This window comes from Leiobunum rupestre, chromosome 1, assembly GCF_980474605.1.
Source record: "Leiobunum rupestre chromosome 1, qqLeiRupe1.1.hap1, whole genome shotgun sequence".
Classification (NCBI taxonomy): Eukaryota; Metazoa; Arthropoda; class Arachnida; order Opiliones; family Sclerosomatidae; genus Leiobunum; species Leiobunum rupestre.
In genome coordinates, this window is record NC_143384.1 from 19,011,970 (window position 1) to 19,033,881 (window position 21,912).

The 21,912-nt window shown below is 38.1% G+C and overlaps 1 protein-coding gene across 1 annotated transcript; it reads right to left on the bottom strand.

Annotated features, from left to right (window-relative positions):
• Positions 1–13,795: 13,795 nt before the first annotated feature.
• On the bottom strand, positions 13,796–19,480 carry LOC149961255 (uncharacterized). The gene is made up of 11 exons (XM_090159632.1): positions 19,226–19,480; positions 18,905–19,143; positions 18,107–18,291; positions 17,154–17,278; positions 16,956–17,097; positions 16,667–16,894; positions 16,516–16,603; positions 16,043–16,452; positions 15,136–15,978; positions 14,271–14,958; positions 13,796–13,901 (listed from the first exon to the last, which is right to left on the bottom strand). The coding sequence occupies exons 1-11, from the start codon at positions 19,478–19,480 to the stop codon at positions 13,796–13,798; spliced, it is 3,309 nt and encodes a 1,102-aa protein (XP_090015758.1).
• Positions 19,481–21,912: the final 2,432 nt, after the last annotated feature.

Genomic DNA, 21,912 nt, shown 5'->3' on the forward strand with positions numbered 1-21,912 from the left:
CTTTATTGAAATTTATAAACTCGCTCGGTTTGTGCGGATGAAGTTAAATTATGAGTAATTTAGAAAAATAAAAGGTTGGGGACAATGAGCAATAAGTGATCGCTTTCCGAAAATGGAACAAGTCGTCGAAGTGGGATATTCCACCAGCGTTATTAAAACCCAAATCAAGCCGAGACGAGTTAGGCCTAGGCTCAAAAGAATCAGCAAAGACTCCAACCTTGTAGATGCGCCAGAAAAGCTCAACCTGAATTTCAACTATTTTTTTCCAATAAACTTGCTTCTTTTATTTGACAATGCAAATTTATTTTAGAACGTGAGTCTCCGAGAACTTCATTAACTTGCAAATTAATTACATTAACAGAACTTGTAGTTCATTTTAGCTCCTGAGCCTTGGTTGTTCAAACCGGTTTGTTTACTAAAATAATGGCCGTCGGTTTATCAGACGTAGAGCTAATTATACGACGGCATAATCGGCATTTGAGATTTGATGACGTCAAATATGACATCAAATATGACGTCAAATATTACGTAGAGTACGGATGACGCAATATCTGTGAAACAAACCGTTAGTGAAGAAATAGAGCTAGTGGCTTACTTATGAGAAATTATGTTACATATGCTCTTACCTTTATCATTTTGGTTCCATATTTTAACAGACTATTTTGATTAGCAAATTTGCACACTGTCTTAATAAGTTCTCTGATAAATGTCAAAAAGCATTTCTTTGGAAAACATAATTTTCTATTATCTCGGTTTTTTAATTCTGCTGGCAAATCTTTCTCTTTTTCCTCATCAGTCATCTCCAAAAAACTGACACATTTTAAGAGCTTTTGATCCTTTAACATTTGTTTTGGGAAGATATTTTTAGCTCTTTTCCATTTTTCCTTTCCTTGTCTTAGCGTCCTACCATAAATTTCTCCCATTGTCCCTCCACCTAACGAATAAAGACCAGTATCTGTTTCATTTCCCCAATTCAGTGGCGCAGCCAGGATTTTGTTTCGGGGGGGGGGGGGACACCATTGAACAAAAAGTAAAAAAATAAAAATATTTGTACGTACGACCATACGTGCCCCCTGCGCCCCCCTCCCCGTATACGACACTGTCCCAATTCATCATGTATTTAGGCTCGTCAATTTCATAGTAAGGTTTTATCGAGTATTCCGCCCCGGACCCTTCAAAAAAATCATTTTCAAAACGTTCGGGGTGTTTTTCTTTCGCTTTGAAGAAAGTGAAGGCCTTGGATGTTAATGAAGTTAAAATTGGAAATATATCCACATTATTCAATTCATTGAAATCAAGGTCTGTTTTTAATTTCTTAGCTTCCTCAAAAAACTTGACTGTTAACGAAGCCTTTCATTTGTTTGTTCGGATTTTATTTGAAGTGTCTTCAATTTCTTTTTGTCCTTCTGTCATATCATGCTCTTCTTGGGTTGTTAAATCATTTTTAATCCTAACACGCTTCCTTTTAATTTTTTGTTCTGGCTCACATTGCACTTTTAACTTGAAAAACAATTACAAAAGTGACTGAAAATATTGCTGAACTTCTTTGCATAGTTGAATCTCGTCAAATAACGCGGATCTTGACTGAACAAATAAACTGACATCTTTTGTTTAAATATATTAGTAACTTAGGTAAATAGGTGTCTTCCCAGTCCCACTCTTCCATGTCTAACAACACTAAATATATAAGGCTTGTAAAACGTACAATATAGCAGATGATATTATCATTTCGTTATATCACGTTAGATGGCGGTATCGTTACCCAGCGTGCCTCGAGAAACTTCTCTCCTTCTAAGAGGGGTAGAATTTTAAACTTACCCCCCACGCTTTTGTAAGGCATTTACGCTTCCAGAAATTCGCGCTCTGTAGTAACTTCCTCTAACCTAATTCTGATGAAGACGATGAACCAGGTAGTCACATAATGTGGTTAAAAAAGATTTTCTTCGTTCTATTATTAGTGTAATTATGTTTTATTTATTTGTTTAATTTTAAGGAAAAAACAGTCGTTTGTCCAAAAATGCAATTGTCTTCTAATCTGTAGTTTTATCTACTTATATATTTTTTATGCTATAAACAGGAGCTATATTTCGCTAAACTTTTTTTATGCATAAATGCCACCTGAGTTTTAATGCTTACTTTACCAGCTTAATGATTTCTTTTCATGTTTGGCAACGTCTTTCCAAAACCCTATAACATCCGTTTCATTATTATCAAGAACACTTTGTGCCTGCCATTCAATATCCAACTTCTTAAAATCCAAACTAGCTTTTGGGTATTTTTTCGCAATACTTAGGAGAGATGGAGGATTTAGATTCCGGGCATTTATTGGATAAAAAATCTGCACATCTGTATATATGTCATCCTTGAATTTAAATCTACCCTTTATTTGCTTGATTGCTTCAATATAAAAGTTACGAGCAGCTAAATATATTTTTGAGGTATCTTCTTCACTTGGCTTTTGAGGGTAAAATAAATTAAATAAAAAATCCCTCAGAGTTCACGATAAAACATATTATATTTAAAAACATTCCCTCAAAGTTCAAAAATATCTTTTTTATCCCTTATCTCTTGGTTTAAAAAAAAATCCCCCAAAGACCCGAAAATTCCCTAAAAAGCGATGAAATCGCTCGAAGTGGAAACACTGGCCGCCTCACTAACTTTAAATCTAGGAAACGAATTATAACTTTCTATAAACTCCAAGCTAACCAGACCAGACACTTTCACGAAGACAACTTGGCTTTTATTCAGTAGGACTTGCAAACTAATTTATTCTTCGGTTTTAAAAATTCTGCTTCCGCTCATTCCTATTTGATTGTTATTCTCCGAAGCGTCACCCATAAAGTCGATTTTCAAAATATAGCTTAGGTAGCCTAAGTGAGGATAGTAAATTTCAAAATATAGTAAGTCCATAACTGGAATATTTACCAAATCAATGAGATATAGTTAATTGACTATTTATAATGGTTTCTATAAAACTATAACCGTTAAATGAGTAGTATTTTTATCAAAACTCCAATAGTTATCCAGATAATCCTTTTTTGAGCTACCCCCCCCCCTGCATGGTTCTCGAAAAATCGGGGCAAAAATAAATAACCAAATAAGTAGTATTTTATAGAATGGCCTATTAAGAAGTTACGAAGAGTTCCAAGATAATTAATAATTACATTACATAATTACATTTGAACTATTCAAGAATTTGGATATTTATACTTTGGTGATTTGACCATTACCGCCGACGGTTCTGTGATTCCAATTAGAATTAGAAAGTCTAACTTCCGCGGTGATTTCGAATCGGCAGAATTACATTTTGAACCCTAATTTTCATTTTTAGCCGAACCGGGTCTTAACATCGTACTCAATTTCTCCGAGTTTTCCATGGGAAGCGAGGCCTTTGATAATTTGGAAATTAGAGATGGCCAAATGGACACTGGGAAACTGCTGTACACACTGAGGGGCACCGCTATCCCGTGGGTGATCGTTTCGACCGGAAACGTCCTCTCTTTGAAGTTCACATCTTACGTGTCCGTAGAGAGATCGGGCTTCAAAGCAACTTATTATTTCGTTAAACAAGGTAACAAATCAACAAAACAAAAGTACCGGGTTAAGTGGGTTTGAGGCGTTTGATTGCCAGCTTCGACCAATGAAATCTAAAGAAAAACCACACGTGAACACTGATTTTAAGCAAAAGTGAGATCGTTGCTAGATAAAATGAAATTTGAAGGTTGTTCGAAGATCCAAACACGGCCGGTAACTTAATTGGCAAATTGCAACTGAAGGTATTTGATTTTTGATGCGACAATACTACACTTTGATCTTATCTAAACGGTGAAGAACCTTGTTATTAAATAAAAAAAATATTTAATTAGAAATCATATCATATTTTGACACAAATATTTAATTTATGCTTCTGAAAAAGTAAGTTAGTTAATTAACCTAAAGCCTATTCAACAAAAAAGAATTATCGATCAATGTATTAACCAATCGTTATCACGCTAATTTCTCCTTCAAAAACCAAACCTTATTAGCTCCATAAACGTGACATCTTACGACACCATTTAAGCGCTCAACTATCGCGTCTCAACAAAGAGTGAGTTTTCAATCATCTCGTGACCACCCGCGCGTGCTATGCGATCTGGAAATATCCAATTCCTAGGAAAAATAGCTTTTCGATAATTAGCTCTGGAAAGTTATTTAGTGGACACACTGTATATATTTTGATGTGTTGCTAAATTTACAACTTTTTGGAGAAATGTGGCGTTTGTTATCCGTAAAGAGCAAGTAGGCGAACACGCGAGAAACATTTTCCGCAGTGGTCACTTCGGTTCAAGAGATAAAGTGGTACATGAACGTGTCTCGCATTATTTCGCGTAAAGTGTGTCTCTGATCCGTATATTTATCTGTTTGTTTGCTTTGCGACACTCGTTTAGAGGAAAGACGGAACGTAGAAGCTCCCTGCGACCCATTTTCGATTGGAAACAAAGATACTCGAGAATTTAGTTCGCCAAATTTCAACAATTTCTACCACGCATCCATTCTGTGTGATCTGCACCTCGAAGGTGAGTACAAGCGGTGTATCAAAATATAATATTCATTGCCTAACTTGTAGTCAAAAATTAGTCTTAATAAGAAAAGGTGGTTTGTTTTCGCTTGTTCCGGGATTGCGGAGTAGGCTGAGAAGAGTAAGGCTTTGACGTTATTTCACTCCGATTCTGTGCTGGCGAATAGTTTGACTCGGAATAAGAAAATGGCTGCCTGTGCCTTTTCGGCAAATAAATTCTGGCTAGCATACGACAAAATCCGATTTACTCCTTTACACCTCCTTTTCAGAAGGAGTAGAAAGAGTAGCCCTAATACTCCGGAACAAGCGAATAGTTTATGGGCCGGAGTAATTCTCATCCCCGGAACAGGCGAATAACACGTTTTACGTTAAAAAGCTCCTAGTGACAAAAAGGAGCAAAAAAAGCTAAACCCTTACAGATTTAAAAGTATGATAAAACTTACGAAATATTCGAACCAAAAAAATGTCTGGTGCCATTGCCGCGAACAAGCGCATTTTGTTCTTCGCTTCATCGTTTATTTAAGGTCTGTTTCAACTTCACAGCGGAAATGAATCAGTCAGTTCGAATAAGCTTCTCCGAGTTTCACTTGGAAGAAAGCGAACACTGCTCATCTGATAATCTGAATATTCTGAGTGAAGATGATGAGGACGTTTTTAGAATATTTTGCGATGCGATGAATGAAGTCGTCATATATTCGCCCGGAAATTCGATTCGATTAAGATTTGAATCCGATGACTCGAGACAGTTCTCTGGATTCAAGGCATCTTATTCATTTCTCGGTAAGTAAACCTCGAGTATAAATATTCCAACTAGGGTAAAGCGAAAGTTATAAGCAGTTCCAAGACTGACTACCACATTCCAGACAAATTTGGGAAATCCCGTCCCGTTCTCCTTTGACTATTTGATCAGCAAAACCATCGCGAACATTTTCGACATCTATTCGGGACGACCAATCGAATATACTTTTTGGTATTGGATCGAATTATTTAGTGTAAATATTTGACACACCCCTAGTAGATGTGTCCAAATTAGTGCAAGTAACAAAGAAGTGTCATCACTGACTACCACATTTTGGAGGAGGATAAATAAGGTATGAATAGCGTTGTAATTGACCTGTCGAAATTCAAACCAGCAGGGGTAGAACCATCTTGGACATTTTTTCTAAAATTAATTATAATACGAAAGCCCTTTTTATACGAATCACTGCAAATGATAAGTGAGATCACCTTCATGTACCTGCTAGATATTGACTTATGTGAAAGCCTTTGAGTGAAAATAGAGGAGCTCTTCAATTGCTGGATTTCTGTCTTCTAAGCAGGCGATTTGTTATTTATAAGACACAAATCGTCTATTAACATTTATTTCTTATTCGATTTCAACTCCTTCTTTTACAATGAGGACCATTTTTTCTGGAATATTTTTGGCCTCTTTATTCTTGCCGAGACCATCCGGCGGTGTTGGACCCGCGTCGCCCATTATTACGTTAACCGTTTTGACTAAACCACGCCATTTTTAAAAGGATGAAAAAATTACAGCCCAGCAAACACAAAAACTTCCACTGGATATCTTTCCAATATCACGTTAGGATATTCGAAATATCCAAAGGATCCCCAAAAAACTGAAAAGGATGTCAGTTAGGTGTTCTGTGGATGCCCAAATGTCATAGTTTTAGACATCCGATTAACATCCATTGAATGTGGATTTCGAAGTTAATGGGATATCACATGGATGTTCACCTGACACCTTTTAGGTCTCAATGTTCTCCAACCGATGTCGTAAGGATATCCATGAGTTTTAGAGTACCTGAATCCAATTCCATTGGATATCCTAGAGCAACATATTTCGATATGACGCTTCGTAATTTGATCCATAGGATATCTTATTGTTATCCAAATTCGTAATAGATTTTCTATGGATATCTAATTAAAGTAGTGTTATAAATGAGAGAACGCTCTATGAGGCACTAATGAGGTATCTGGGCGCCGGGCATCGTACCTCACAGAAATAACATGGGGCACTATTTGACGGTGTCTAGAAAAAAAAGTACCGGTTCAACATCGACGCGTTTGAGACACCTAATAAGGCACCGGGACACCGGCACCGTGCCTCATAGAAATAACATGGGGCACCATTTGACGGTGACCGGCACCGTGCCTCATAGAAATAACATGGGACACTTTTTGACGGTGTCTAGAAATAACATGGGGCACTATTTGACGGTGTCTAGAAAAAAGAAGCGGCTCAACATCGACGCGTTCACCGACCGTAAATCCTCATAGAATTAACATGAAGTATTATTTAACGGTATCTCACGACCACCATGCCGCATAGAATTAACATGGGGAATTATATTGACGGTATTTGATGCGTACACCGGTCATAAATGTACTGCGAGAGAGCTGTGAGTACCGTATCTCATAGAAAATACATGGAGACGAGGATTTGAATATTGACCGTGAATTGTTCAATCGCGTATTGCGTGGATATACCCTTAATTTACAAAGCCTGCTTAATCTGCTGTTTCGAACGTGGTGGTATAATCCTAATTGTTTAAGGCGTGGTACAAAGTGCAACAAAGTTTACTATAAAAGCCAGAATTTTCCTTTAAAATATCATTCGGAATTAGGATCCCTGAGTCTCTTACACCTTAGAATTCGAATACTCAGAAGATGTAAGTAGAAACCTTTCCACATTAAATTACTTTAAGTGATTTCTAACGATTTCGATACCCCTTTTAGGAACGTCGGTAAGGTTTTCCCTATTTCTACTACGAAGGGGGTATCGGTAACCCCAGACTGTCATATTCACGTCGGTACTTTGGATGGTAGTGTTGGAATTGAGTTGACGGAAAGTCAGTTCAAGCAACTACGGAGAGCAAGCGGTCAAATTACTACGTTCTTGGAAGACGATTCGATCCCAAATTCTACGTGGTTCTTTGAAGGATCAGAAACGAGACGAGTCGAGCTATGCATTTTCCAAACGCGGAAGGTAGTGGACGTGAGAGAAATAATCCTTGGAACTGGGACCAACTACGGAAAGCACATCTTAACCAAACAGGGCTTTACTGTCACGCAATACCCCTGGAAGACGTTGATGGATAAATACGACGAAGTGATGACGTATCACAACGAAGTAAAACGCGTCTTCAATGATATTAAAGGAGTCGTTCTGACCGCGATTACAGACTACGTGAATAAGCAATGCGAAGGTTGCAAAATTGATCATCCCTCACAAAGGCAGCACGATTGTCTGATGATTGATTGGAACTCTCGTTTAGATATACATTTGTTTGACGCGATGGATAGAATTAGTTATTCCGAAATCACTTTAAAACTTGACACGTTTTTAAGCGAGGACTTTCGCGATACTATATTGACTTTCATAATGTGCAACGCTAAAAAAATGTTGTATAAAAATGAAGACTTTTGAATTTGTCAATAAAAAACTTGAGTATTAAAAACTGGGCTCTTTATTTTGTAGCTCATTTAGAGACATGGAACCAGTAATGAAACATCCGTTCACCGGGCTCGTCGCTGGGCCCACGCAATGTGGAAAGTCCCACTTCCTTGCTAAATTAATTAAACATAATGAGTCGTGCATTGCTCCTCCACCTCAAAGAATAGTTTGGTGTTATACTGAGTACCAAGAGAAATTATTTAATTCGGTATTGGAGCATAATCCTACCGTAGAGTTTCACGAGGGTTTATTAGACCCAAACAATTTAAATCCGACGATTAGAAATTTTGTAATTCTCGATGATCTCTTATGTGAAATAGCGAATAACAAAGACGTCACAAATTTATTTATACGAGGTTCGCATCATCGTAACACGTCCGTACTGATTTTAATGCAAAATTTGTTTTATCACGGGAAAGAAGTTAGAACTCTCAATTTGAATTCACAGTACCTCGTCATTTTCCGTTCGGCTAGAGACGTTTCCAGCGTGCTAAATATCGCTAAACAAATTTCACCGGCTAATACCAAATTCGTTGTTGACGCGTTTCGTCAAGCCGTGGTGAAACCATACGGTTATTTATTCATCGACTTGAAACCAAATACCGCAGATGAATATCGGCTGCGAACGGGGATCATACCGGGAGAAGAAGCCGCGATTTTCATCCCGAAATAAAATCAAAATGACTATAGCAACGTCAAAACGTGTGTGTAAAAACTTGGATTTTTTAAAATATTTGAGCACGTGTAATGTGAAACAGAGGAAAGCTATCATTAAACTAGCGAATCGCGACGCCATCTTAGCGCTGGTCGAATGTTGTATAAATGTACTACGCGGGAACATTCAGTTAACAGATGGACAAAAGAGTCGATTGAAGAAACATCGTAAAGCCTTACATCATCTTTGCGCAAAAATTCCTCTCGCTAAAAGAAAACAGATTCTAGTTCAGAAGGGGGGATTTCTCCCGTTTTTGTTAGCTCCACTTCTTTCAATCGTTAGCTCAGTCGCCGGCGCTGCGATAAGCCGCGCCATTAATAAATAAATGGCCCGAAAAATGATTTTAGTGTCTGAAGACGCTTTACGTCGAATGAAGAATGCTACTCCCGAAGATGTTCCCAGTGAAATACCATCCTTGGATAAAGAAATGAAAAAGATCCTCGACGATCCCAATATGACCGAATCCGAAAAATTAACGTTATATAATCAAACTTTGCAGCGACACATAATATCTAATCGCCAACCAGTTGAAAAACAACAGACTGTTAAAAACAAAACGTGGTACGAAGAAATTGCGACGTCTATTCCGTCAAGTATGCTTACCGACGCGATATCGTTGTACAATTGGACATTACGTTTTATTTCGTGGAACGAACTCGGTGAAATGACATTTGGAGGACGAGTCGTTTCTGGATCAAACGTAATCGATTTAATTTACGATGCGGTTAGAAAAACCAAGTCAAATTCCGACCCTACAGGATTCAAGAACTTCTACGAAGTATTGCAAAACAATAATGTACCAAAAAAATATATCAAGAATCCTACTAGAATAAGTTCTTTAAAATCGTTATCTTTTAACACGTCACCACCTAGACAAAATCAGTGGGTGACGATTTGAATGTATTTACCAATAAAACATTTAACCACCAGTTACTGTTATTTAGTTCAATCCCATATCTCATAATGGATGGTTGCACGGAAGTTGTAGCTGAAAGTATCGTATCCACATTAACTATATCATTTTCGAAAAATCCAAAACTATTAACCGTCGTTTTAATTATATTAATTTTTGTAATAGTCGAATTATTCGATTTCTTAATATTGTACTACACGACACCCACACATGGAAATTACACTAATTACGGATAAGCTAGAGAAGATCTATTACGACGTAGCGGACTCTGGCGGGTACGTTGGCGTTCGCGGACTATATCGTTCCGCTCGAGAAAAGGGTATCAAAGTTACGTTGAAAAATGTGAGGGAATTTTTACAAAACCAAGATACCTATACTCTACATAAAAATGCGAAGTGGCGATACAAACGAAATAAAACGATAGTGTACGGCATTGACGATCAATGGCAAGCCGACCTCATTGACCTCCAGAAACTTTCCAGGCTAAACAATGGGTATCGCTATATTCTCGCGTGTATTGATATTTTTAGTAAGTACGCTTACGTCGAACCGGTGAAAAATAAGAAAGGAGAGACTATAGTGAACGCTCTAAAAAAGATATTAGATGGTAAAAGGAAACCAAAGCGAATGCAGAGTGACCACGGGAATGAGTTTGTTTGTAAAGCCGTTCAATCCGAATTAAATTCCCGCGAAATAGAATTTTTCGCGACGAACTCTGAAGTGAAAGCCAGCATCGTTGAGCGGTTTATTCGATCGTTTAAATCGAGAATGTATCGATATTTTACAAGGAAAAATACTTATAAGTACGTTGACGTGCTTCAAGAATTAGTTAGCGCCTATAATAACAGTTATCACCGAGCAATTAAATGTAAACCCGTCAATGTAAATCCCGAAAATTCGAAAATAACTTGGAAAAATTTGTACGGAGATATAGACTTTAGTCCTCCGATAAAGTACGACTTCGAAATTGGAGACATTGTCAGAATAAGCAAAAACAAGGGACTATTCGAAAAAGGATATCTCCCGAATTATTCGGAAGAATTATTTCGAGTGATTAAGCAGATACCGAGACAACCGCCGGTATATAAACTGGAGGCGCTAGATTCGGAGCCCATTTTAGGAATTTTTTACAAAGAAGAAGTACAAAAGGTGGGGAAAGATCTTGACACTTGCGCGTTCAAAATTGAAAAAGTGCTCAGGAGGCGACGGAAATCTGATCATTCAGTCGAGTTACTCGTACGCTGGAAGGGGTACGGACCGCAATTTGATAGTTGGGTTCAAGAAGTAGACTTAGAATGAGTTTCTATATCACTCTACCATCCGATTCTTCGCTGAATTACTTTCCGGGTAATACTCTGAGCAAATTCAGAGCTTACCTTCCGGAGAATGTTCAGCTGAATGGACCTTACGAAGTAGGTTTAGCGGAAATAAGTTATCCTAGAACGTGGAATAATATCAAAGAAGAACGGGTAGTGCGAGTTGGTTCGGATGATATCAAACTGGAAGATTTTAGGTATATACCTAGAGCAAATTTCTCTTCTATCGAAGATTTACTTGAAATGTTAAAATTTGAGAATAAAAGGGTCGAGTTCAAATACCATAAACATCTGAAACGAGTTGAGGTTCATATAACTAAGAGTTTTTACTGTATCATCCCTCCCGATATAGCGATGATGTTGGGATTTTCTCTTAAGCAAGAAGGTGAATTTGAAATTAGAAAATCTTCGTTAGCCCCTTATACCGTAGATATGGACGTAGGATTACATTCATTGTTTGTCTATTCTGACATCGTTGAAAATACGATCGTGGGGGACAGGAACGTCCCTCTTTTAAGAATTATTAACGTGAAAGGAAAAGACGGGGAAACTGTGAATACTGAATTTTCTCGTCCACATTACCTACCCGCCGCTTCTTCCAACATACAAACTATCGAGATTAATCTTATGGACGACTTGGGGAACCCCGTGCAATTTGAACGTGGAAAGGTGCACGTTACTCTACATTTTAGACCGCGGAGGGCCTGGCTCGCTCTATAATAGCGAGTGTCGGGAACAAGTAGTCCTCAGTTTAATGAAAAGTAACGAATGACGAACATCATGAGACGGCCGCAATACATTTCCTCCGTAAGCGATTACGAGAGGTACTATTTAAATCAGGCTGGATACGGATCAATCCCCGTGTATCGCGGCGTGGGTATCCAGAGAGGCTATGGATTGGGTAACATACTCGCTTCGGCATTTCGTCGTGCCATGCCGCTTTTGAAGCGCGGAGCCCAGTTTCTAGGAAGAAAATTTCTCGATACTGGAGCGAAAGTCGTGTCTGACGTCGCTAGCGGAATCCCAATTAAATCATCGCTAGCGAAGAGATCTAAGAGCGCTGGTAAAGAGACATTGTTATCAGCCGCGGAAGCCGTTACGCAAATGACGGGATCTGGAATTAAAAAGAGGCGTAGAGCATCGCGCAAAGTCACTCGAGCTAAAACCAAGAAGAAGAAAGCATCGTGCCGATCTTACTCCGATATATTTTCATAAAGTCTTAGAATGGCGTTGATACATCCGAACTCTAGTGGTTGCGTGAATTCCGAATTGGACCTTTTCGAAGTCCCGTTAACGCAAACGGGGATTATCGGTGGCGAATGGGTCGAATACCACCCCATTTCCAGCATTAGCAACAATTCAGCGTTAACGTTTTGCATTAGTGGGAATTCCGAAGCGTACATCGACCTATCACAAACTCTCCTTCACGTTCAGGTGGATGTGAAATTGGAAAACGGATCTTACCCTAAAGCCGCCGTTGTTACTCCGGCGGGTGTGGTTACGACCCCGGCGGATAATGTAGCCCCCATCAATTTGTTTTTGCACAGTCTATTTCCCGAAGTCCACTTATTTTTAAACGAAAAATCAGTTACTCCTTCCGCTCAGAATTACCCGTACAAAAGTATGATTCAAACTATGTTAACATTTGGAGACTCTGCTAAAACGAGTCATCTTACCAGCGGCCTATTCTATCGCGACACGGCGTACGAGTTCAACGATTTCGTGAACAATAAAGGTTTCTTACAAAGAGCCACCTTCGCTCAAAAGGGAACTATAGATATGATCGGCGCTCTTCATTTAGATATTTGTCAACAGCCGCGCTTCCTTTTGAACTTGGTGGATTTAAAATTTGTTTTTGGGAAATCAAATACCGAATTTTGTTTACACTCTGACGTAAAATGTAAATTGGACATTAAATCAGCTTCGTTGTATTTGAGGAAAGTCAAGTTAATTCCCGAAATCCCACTATCACACGCCAAAGTGTTACAAATGTCGAGAGCGAAGTACCCAATTTCCCGCACGGAAGTGATGTCGTTTTCGATTCCGAGAGGCAACATGAGCGTCGTGCAAGATCATTTATTTACAGGACAAATTCCGAATAAAGTCGTAATCGGGATGGTTGAGCAAAACGCGTTTCTGGGTGAACTTAAATCGTCGCCATATAATTTCCAGCATTTCAATTTAAACCACATTGGTTTGTTCGTCGACGGCAGTAGCGTACCACATAAAGCCCTAACACCTAACTTCGCGGAGCGTAGCTACATCCAAGCGTACACCAATTTATTTCTTCAAACGGGTCAGTGGAACATTGACGAGGGAAACCAAATAAGTCGCGAAGATTACGCCGGTGGAAATTGCCTTTTCGTCTACGATTTGACTGCCGATTTAATGAACAATGCCTCTCATTTTCATCTTGTTAAAAACGGAAATTTGAGGCTGGAAATGAAATTCGCTTCCGCGTTACCCGAAACGATTGCCGTAATTGTTTACGCGGAATTCCAGAGTTTGATTGAAATTGATAAGAACCGAACCGTAATCTTCGACTAGAATGGACACAATGCAGCTAACGAGAATTTTGGAGAAAGATAATTTCACCAGAGACTTATTTCGAGGCGTATTCGCCGCGGACCAACTACCAAAGTTCGTGACGACGTTTCCATCTCTGTATATCGTGAACACGGATACGTCGAATGACGATGGTCAGCACTGGATAGTTTTGTATTTCTCGAAGAATAATACAAATACCGAGATGTTCGACTCCTACGGTAACCCCCCAGATATGTTTCGCTTTAATGACTTTGTCGAAAGAAATAGTAAAACTGTGACATTTAACTCTTTACAACTTCAAGGAAATCGAAGCGTGACGTGTGGAGGTTTTTGCGTGTATTTTGCTCTTAATAGATGTAGGGGTGTAAAAATGTTCGATATTGTGACTAGATTTTCTAAAAATAAAAATGTAAATGATAAAATGATAAAAGAATTTATGTATTCAAGGTATTCAATAAATTTTCAATAACTTAGTAAAACTTCTTTAATTTACATTTTACATTCAAAATAACACCAGTGGGTTTGTTTGGTGATCTCCGCAGTCTACATTACATCAAAGTAAAAATTTAAAAAGTTAGTTACATTTTTACGTTAAATTAAAAATATCATTTAAATAAGATAGTTTCATTTTATTTACATTACGCTTTAAGTTCAAAATATATTTTTAATAGAAATACAATAGAAGACTGAACTATTGGCGATTTAAAATATCGATCCAGTAATGACCATGCGATAGGGTTCGAATGCCGTCCCCCAAAATATACCTTTTATTATCGCATGGATTAAGAGACATTTTGTTTTGGGAGACGGTAAATAGCTGATGCCTCTGATTGACGATCCGCTTCATAGAATTGCTCGTAATTCGAGTAGCCACGAGGCAGTCGCGGTAACTCGAGTGTCGGATATCCTTTTCCACTACTCGCTTACAAACACCTTTCGCGGTTTTTTTCTCCCCCCTTTCCGAAAGGATGGAGTACATTTTGGGGCGGAGCCCAACGAACTCCCGTATAGGGATCCCATCCATTTCATCTTTCATCTTTCCAATGACTTTTTTGTTTACGTCATTGAAAAGAGGATGATTCGTGGGATACCCCGAGAAATCGAAGAGATGGGAGGAATTTCCGAAGTCCGTGTAAACGTCCTCCGTTTGTATATTGTACGCCAGGCTGTCCGTGTCCGTGAAAAGTAATCGGACCTTTTCACCGTAGGTCTTGCGCATGTACTCGTAATGAAACTCGTACATGGTTAGTTTCGAAAGATCCAAAACGGTGAAACCAGTGTAAATTGGTCTATTCAAAGTAAGTGACTTCTTCTTCATATGAATACCCACGAGTTCGTTGTGGAAAATCGTGAATTTTTCAAATGCCGGAGAAGACGCTTTCTTAATAGCCCGCTCAGGTGTTTGTACGAGATGGAAATCTATCCGATTTCTCAAGTTCTCCATTGTTTTACCTATTATTGAAACGAAATGAGATTAGTACTTATTATTCCGATAATTTGTATACGTGGCTACTTGCGTATAAACTAAATTACATTTATTAAACCAAAAGAATTTATTTCGCGCAATAAATACTGTTGGTAAAAAAAAATAATCTACTTATTTTTCATTTACTTTGATTAATAACGTACCAAAACAGGAGTTGTTTAAAAGTTTGAAAAAATCTTTTTCAAAACTGTTTTTGGCAAGTTTCCTCTTTTCGGTATTGAAATTTATGAATGGGCGAAGCCAGGGAGACTGATGGAAAGAGAGTATTCTGTGAACTTTCGTGAGTTTAAGTCCCTTCGATACGTAGTATTTTAAATTACGATAGTGAACTACGTATCGCTCTTTGTTGTTGAGATTAGGGACGAGCTTAGGCAGAGTGTCTTTTGCGGGGAGGTTTAATCTTTGAAGCATCAGTTTGTAATAGGAAGAAAATTGATCCGTAGTTATTCTTTGAGATTCGGGTGCGAGGGGGTAGCAGTTGTGTTCATGATGTAACTCAACGGGGTATTCCAAGTCGACTTCCAAAATGAAGCCGTAGGGAAACTCGTGCGATAAAGTAAGCACATGTTTATGGGTGTAGTCGAGTAGGTCTTCGACGGGAACCCAAGCGAACCTACTCGTGGGTAAGTAATCGACCATGGCGAACCCGTAGAGATTATTTTTGTCGAGGTACATGATGTAATTACACTCTTTATTGGGGTCGTAGCTTTCGGGGATGTACGGGTTATTGGCTTCGGCGTAGCGGTGACTAATCATCGAAACTCCTCCCCGAATGCCACGTTCAATAAACAAGTGCATGTCAATATCGAGTAGTAGCTCCAACTTCACTTTTGTCATGTGGAGGGCTGACTCCCAGGCAAACCCAGGTCCCGTGTACGCGTGCGCGCAATCTAGGCCGTAGTATTCTACACACATAGCGCGGAAACTCTCGAATACGTCAGCGAGTTGGAGGGTATCCGCCTGCACGTACAAATCGTGTAGTTCACCTGTTGAAGAATTTTATCACTACCACTATTACATTTAGTAATAGAATAGGGCTATAAATAATACCTAGATTTTGTATGTTAAAAATGTTCCACACTTGGCGGACATTTTCGTAACTCTCATCCGTTAAATGTTCGCCAGTGAGGGTGTTGAAAAATGTCTCTTTGGGTGGTAGTGCTGTCTCTTCAAACTTGTCTACGTCACTCATGTAGTCGTAGGGATACGTTAACTTTTTGAGCAAATACGGGATTTGATGAGTTGGATAGAAAGAGCTCAAGATGGGGAATTTTTCTTGACCTCCAGTGGCTAAATTTGAAATTAAAGTTTCGAGACTAGCGGGCATAAAGCGAATAGAATCGATGAAACGGAGGCGACCGAAAGTGAAGCTGATATACGTTTCGGCGTTAGATGGAATACAGGAAATGTTTACACTTTTTATCAACCCAATCCTTTGCATGATAAGATGGGCATCGTATCTGAAATTTTATATAAACACGTTATAGTTTGTAAATATTGGAATTAAAGAAAAAATACAATACCGTGATAAATTATGCATGATGACCGGCGTGAAATTTCCCACTCGCAGCTTTAGATTACAAGAATTATGCGCGACTCCCCGGAAACGTCCTAATAATTATAATTACGCGTTAACTTATTTATATCTAAAATAATCAAACACGTAAGTCGTACCGGTATAATGACAATGATCTCTGACTGCCGGATCATCTTGCGTAAGAATTTTCTGACACACGTAACATTGTGTCGCGGTACGGCACAATTCTTCTTCGACTGGTGTGAGATTCATTGGAATATTTTCCTTCAATAATTTGGTGATGGTGCTCCGTTCCATCAACAAACTTTCAAGAAAAATGTCGATAGCGTCGGTTCCCCTATACGTAACAGGGGCATTTGGCTTTCCTGTAATAATGATAAACGTCGCAGCGAAAATAAACTTTTTAATGAAACCAAATATAAATACCGTCGGGTCCTATTACGACGTAACTAAAACCACAAGCTACGTGCTCCGAAAGTTTCGTTGTTGATGATAGTGAGGAATCGGGTAAACAAGACTGGATTCTGTCAATTATAGATTCAAAATCCGCGTAAATGACGTAGGGAACCTAAAAATAAATGTGTTAAGCTCTTAAATTCATGAATTTCCGAAATTATTTTTTACCTTTTGAAGCCAATCAATTTTTTCGAATTTTAAAACGGGATTTTTGTGTGGCATTTTGACAAGTTGGGGGTCGTGAACGTTGCAGTTTTTCACGTATTCACTATGGTTTCTAGCACTATTTTGTCCTGAAAAGCGATGTAAGCAATAACGACACACGTAAATTTTCCCGTTATGGTTTGTGAAATGACTCAATAGTCGACTAATATCCGTAATTAGGCAAAAATGTTGGTTTCCTTTTGACTTGAGATAAAGCAGATCTATTTGCCGATCTTCGGGGGCTCTGTTTTCGCTTACATGAAGAGGAAAAACTACTTTTTCGTAGCCGTAAACGTTGATAGATAGATTATTTTTATTTTCAATTTTTTTTAGTTTAAAATGATTTAATTCGAAAGGAAACGAAATGTCACTGCAGTCTAATTCTTTTTCAAACATCACGTATTTATTCTGATTATCGCGATGGGAATTTGGAGGTTGTGGATTAAGTTTAGCGAGGACGCACCACAAGAAACACTTTTGGTCTTTGGTTTTAATATTTAATACTCCTTTGCTGGTATTATTGAGCTCAGGGGGGAGATTTATATACGTACCCCCGACCAGCGGTATGTACGCTATATTATCGATTTGAAGAAACAAGATACGATCTATGGTCCAGCCACTGCCCATATCTTGGAATTCCTCAATCGCGTGTGTTATTTGCTTCACACACGAGTCTATTTGTGTTGGTATTACATCTGGTAAAAGTGTTGCTTGAGTTTTGCACCGGAAATACGGTAATGCCTCGACTTCCGCACCATCGTTCAATTCGCGTACGTATCTCACGCGAATAAAAATGTTCCACTTTAAGCCCCGCTTCTTATTTAAGTGATTTTTTAAATACTTCATTAATGCTGGTTTTAATGTTAAAATTAATATTTCGGAGTCTGTTTGGGTCGTTTTCGGAGTATACCGCGAACTGACGATAGCGTCCTCAAGAACGGAGACTTCTTCGATGTTTTGAAGAAAATCGTCCGCCGATTGCTCGGATACGCCGACGGTTAGGAGATTTTGAAGCGGTTGGGGGTTGTCTTGATATCGGTGGTCTGGTGTGGCTGAAAGTGGGCTAAGCTGATGAACTCGCGAATGTTGAATTAATTTGTATCTTCGCGCAAAACTAATGTTACAGGTTGAACAAACATATTTTACATTTTCGTGTTGTTCTCGTACGTGGCGATTTAAAATTGACTTTTTAGAAAACTGTTTCGCGCATACGGTACACGGAAACATTTGTATGGTCTAGCTGTTTATCGCAACTGGTAAAGAGTGGAGGACTGACCCGATCTTTTATACCCTCCACTTTCATGCCTATAGATCTGATATGTGTTAGACTCTGAACTCCATATATGTGAGATATTTTTATTTATAAAAACTCTATGTATCCCACTGTAGATTTTGTAATATGATAACGTTAACCAATATTTCCAGTATTATTTTGAATTTTTTTTTAATTGGTGTTCACTGACATATCCATTACTATTCAGTGGTACATCTATTCAGAACTAAAATATAATATGTCTTTTATATGTAAGAAAAAAAAACATTTTTTTTTGCATTTATTTATTTATTTTTAAAATTATAAATTTTGAAAGTCTTCTCCGAGAGTTTGCTTTATGACGTCTTCTAAAGCCAGCAAAGCTTCCAAATCACCGTTATGATCATTTTTTTTATTTTTTTCGTCATTAAGTGAATTTTTTTTCTGTTTTTTTTTAATTGACTTTTCCACCGGTGTGCTCCTCTTTTTTAAGTTTCGAGAGGTGGGAGAAGTGGGGGATAAGGATGTCGATGCTTGAGGTGTTGAAGTAGGTGATACTGATGTGACCGATGACGAGGAGGTGGCTGCGGAAGGATAATGTGTGGGAGATGCGGAGAGCAATGGGATGGAGTTCATTGCCAAAAAAAGCGTAGAGGCTTGGACATCCTCCTCCACAGTAATAGTCAAATCCATCTTCTCCAACTTTAAAAAAACATAATAAAATGAAAACACAGTCTTTTGTAAAAAAAAAAAGGTTTTCAAAAAATAACCATACTCATGATACCTGAATTAATGCCATCATCCCTCCGAAGGCCAGTCTTATTTTAGCAATATTAGGGTGGTAGCAAAGGTGGACTTTGATGGTGTTGCTTTCTGGATCGGGTTCAAAGTGGCACCAAAATCCTTTATGATATTTTAGAATAACAACTTCGAAGGTTCTAAAATTAAAATGGGGTAAATCGGGGCGACCTGGAATTGGGCCCAAGGTAGCTGTATATTTTAAGACCGCCACTACTACTGTTTTGTCTAAAGATGACATGTTTCCAGTTATTATTCAGAAGTCTGTATGACTTTAACTAAATCAGCACGAGCTTATATACTAGTCGAAAGGTGGAATTTACAATAACAAAAGTTCGATGTACATTCCTTACATTTCGAAATTGGTTATCTCTGCGTTTGTATGTGAACGAATTTAATTTTAAAGCAAAAATATATTTTAAAAGTTCGATGTACATTTCTTACATTTCGAAATTGGTTATCTTAGTGTTTCTATCGGATCTAACCAGATTGAAAATGGAATTTGTATATCAACGTGATAGTTTAATCGATAAATATTACAAATATGATATAGACTCGGAACAACAAAGTGCTTCACATTCGGTTATTATAGTTAGAGGTCGGGGATGGTTGACTTTTATTCAATAGATAAAGCTTTCAGAATTATTCGTAAAACGTTATTGTTATTGAGTTAAGAAACGGTAAAATGGTTTGAATCAAAATATTTTATTTTCATGACAATATTACATATTCCATAATTTTATTTTCTGCGCTTTGAACAACGCGCAATTTGAATTATTAGAATGATATTTACACACTATTGGACAGGGATCGGAAAGTTCTTGGTACTTAGGGCACCCTAAATCTTCGACGTTCACCAGTCTTTTTCCAAAAAGTTCGGAAAGGTACAATTCTTTTTCCATCCCCTTTGTGTAAAAGGTTGCCGCTTTGGATTTTATGTTGGTAACTATCCCATCCAACTGGTCCAGCTCATGTTCACCCTCGTCCCAAAGCATCCCACAAATATGTCTAGAGATCCAACCGCACAGTCTCCTGTCTTTAGCGCTTAGCTCGTTGTAAGGAAAAGGTGGTTTAAATGAGTAAACCCCATTATCCCCAGTTTCCACAACCAAAAACGCTAGTTCTTTAACGACGTACTCATCGTTGGACCTCATAAAGTTGACTTCAATAATACACGAATTTCCTTCCGACCTTTAATTAATTAATAATACAATATAAGAAACGATTCCCTCAAACGTTTCATAATTTTTAGAAACCGTTTATATAACTAGCTACATCCATACTTACATCGTATTAGAATTCGAATTCCAAGTTGCAAGGGACTCTGGGATCCTACTTCAGAATGATATTTTAAAGGGAAATTCTGGCTTTTATAGTAAACTTTGTTGCACTTTGTACCACGCCTTAAACAATTAGGATTATACCACCACGTTCGAAACAGCAGATTAAGCAGGCTTTGTAAATTAAGGGTATATCCACGCAATACGCGATTGAACAATTCACGGTCAATATTCAAATCCTCGTCTCCATGTATTTTCTATGAGATACGGTACTCACAGCTCTCTCGCAGTACATTTACGACCGGTGTACGCATCAAATACCGTCAATATAATTCCCCATGTTAATTCTATGCGGCATGGTGGTCGTGAGATACCGTTAAATAATACTTCATGTTAATTCTATGAGGATTTACGGTCGGCGAACGCGTCGATGTTGAGCCGGTCCTTTTTTCTAGACACCGTCAAATAGTGCCCCATGTTATTTCTAGACACCGTCAAAAAGTGTCCCATGTTATTTCTATGAGGCACGGTGCCGGTCACCGTCAAATGGTGCCCCATGTTATTTCTATGAGGCACGGTGCCGGTGTCCCGGTGCCTTATTAGGTGTCTCAAACGCGTCGATGTTGAACCGGTACTTTTTTTTCTAGACACCGTCAAATAGTGCCCCATGTTATTTCTGTGAGGTACGATGCCCGGCGCCCAGATACCTCATTAGTGCCTCATAGAGCGTTCTCTCATTTATAACACTACTAATTAATGTGTTTAATGAGATACATATGATATCCCTAAGATGTTTAATTTTTATTTTTTAGACTTAATTTTCTAGCTAAATAAAAAAAAATTTGAATAAAAACATTTATTGAGCAAAGTAAGTAATTTTTTATTACAAGAGTAAACACTTAGTTTAGGAAATTTCAATATTTCTTATGAAATGTCCTTATTTTTTTTCGCAGCAGTTGCCTCTTTTGACTTTACCCTATCGGATGCATGCATGAACCATCTTTTCAAAATGGTTTCGATTTCCGCAATTGTTACATCTTTAAATATTCTTGGGTTTCGAACAGTATCTATAATCAAAATTGAATAGAAATTAAAAACTGCTTATAGTAAACACCATTGAATAACATACAGGTATAAGAATGACTCTACACATTTTCTGACGAACCTTCTCAATTAACCCCTTGTACCAACTTTAACTCGTAACTTACAAGTTAACTAATTTAAATCTTTCATTTAGTTAATTTTAATTTTCTATTCACGATTAGCAGAAAAAGACAGGGTTTTCCGGCTGTGCGGAAGTCTCATATATTTTGACATTAGAGGGTCTGTACTGAATGTTCAATAAGTTTTGTTGTAATCTTTGCTAATTGACATACTTATGGTTTTAAAAGTT

Bases quoted from the DNA above. Each gene is read 5' to 3' on its own strand.
- LOC149961255 (XM_090159632.1), bottom strand. From the start codon at position 19,480: ATGTCATCTTTAGACAAAACAGTAGTAGTGGCGGTCTTAAAATATACA. The intron at 17,098-17,153 runs GTAAAAAATAAT...ATTTATTTTTAG, and splicing joins AAATTGATTGGCTTCAAAAG to GTTCCCTACGTCATTTACGC. The intron at 16,453-16,515 runs GTATTGTATTTT...ATAAAATTTCAG, and splicing joins ATCATGCATAATTTATCACG to ATACGATGCCCATCTTATCA.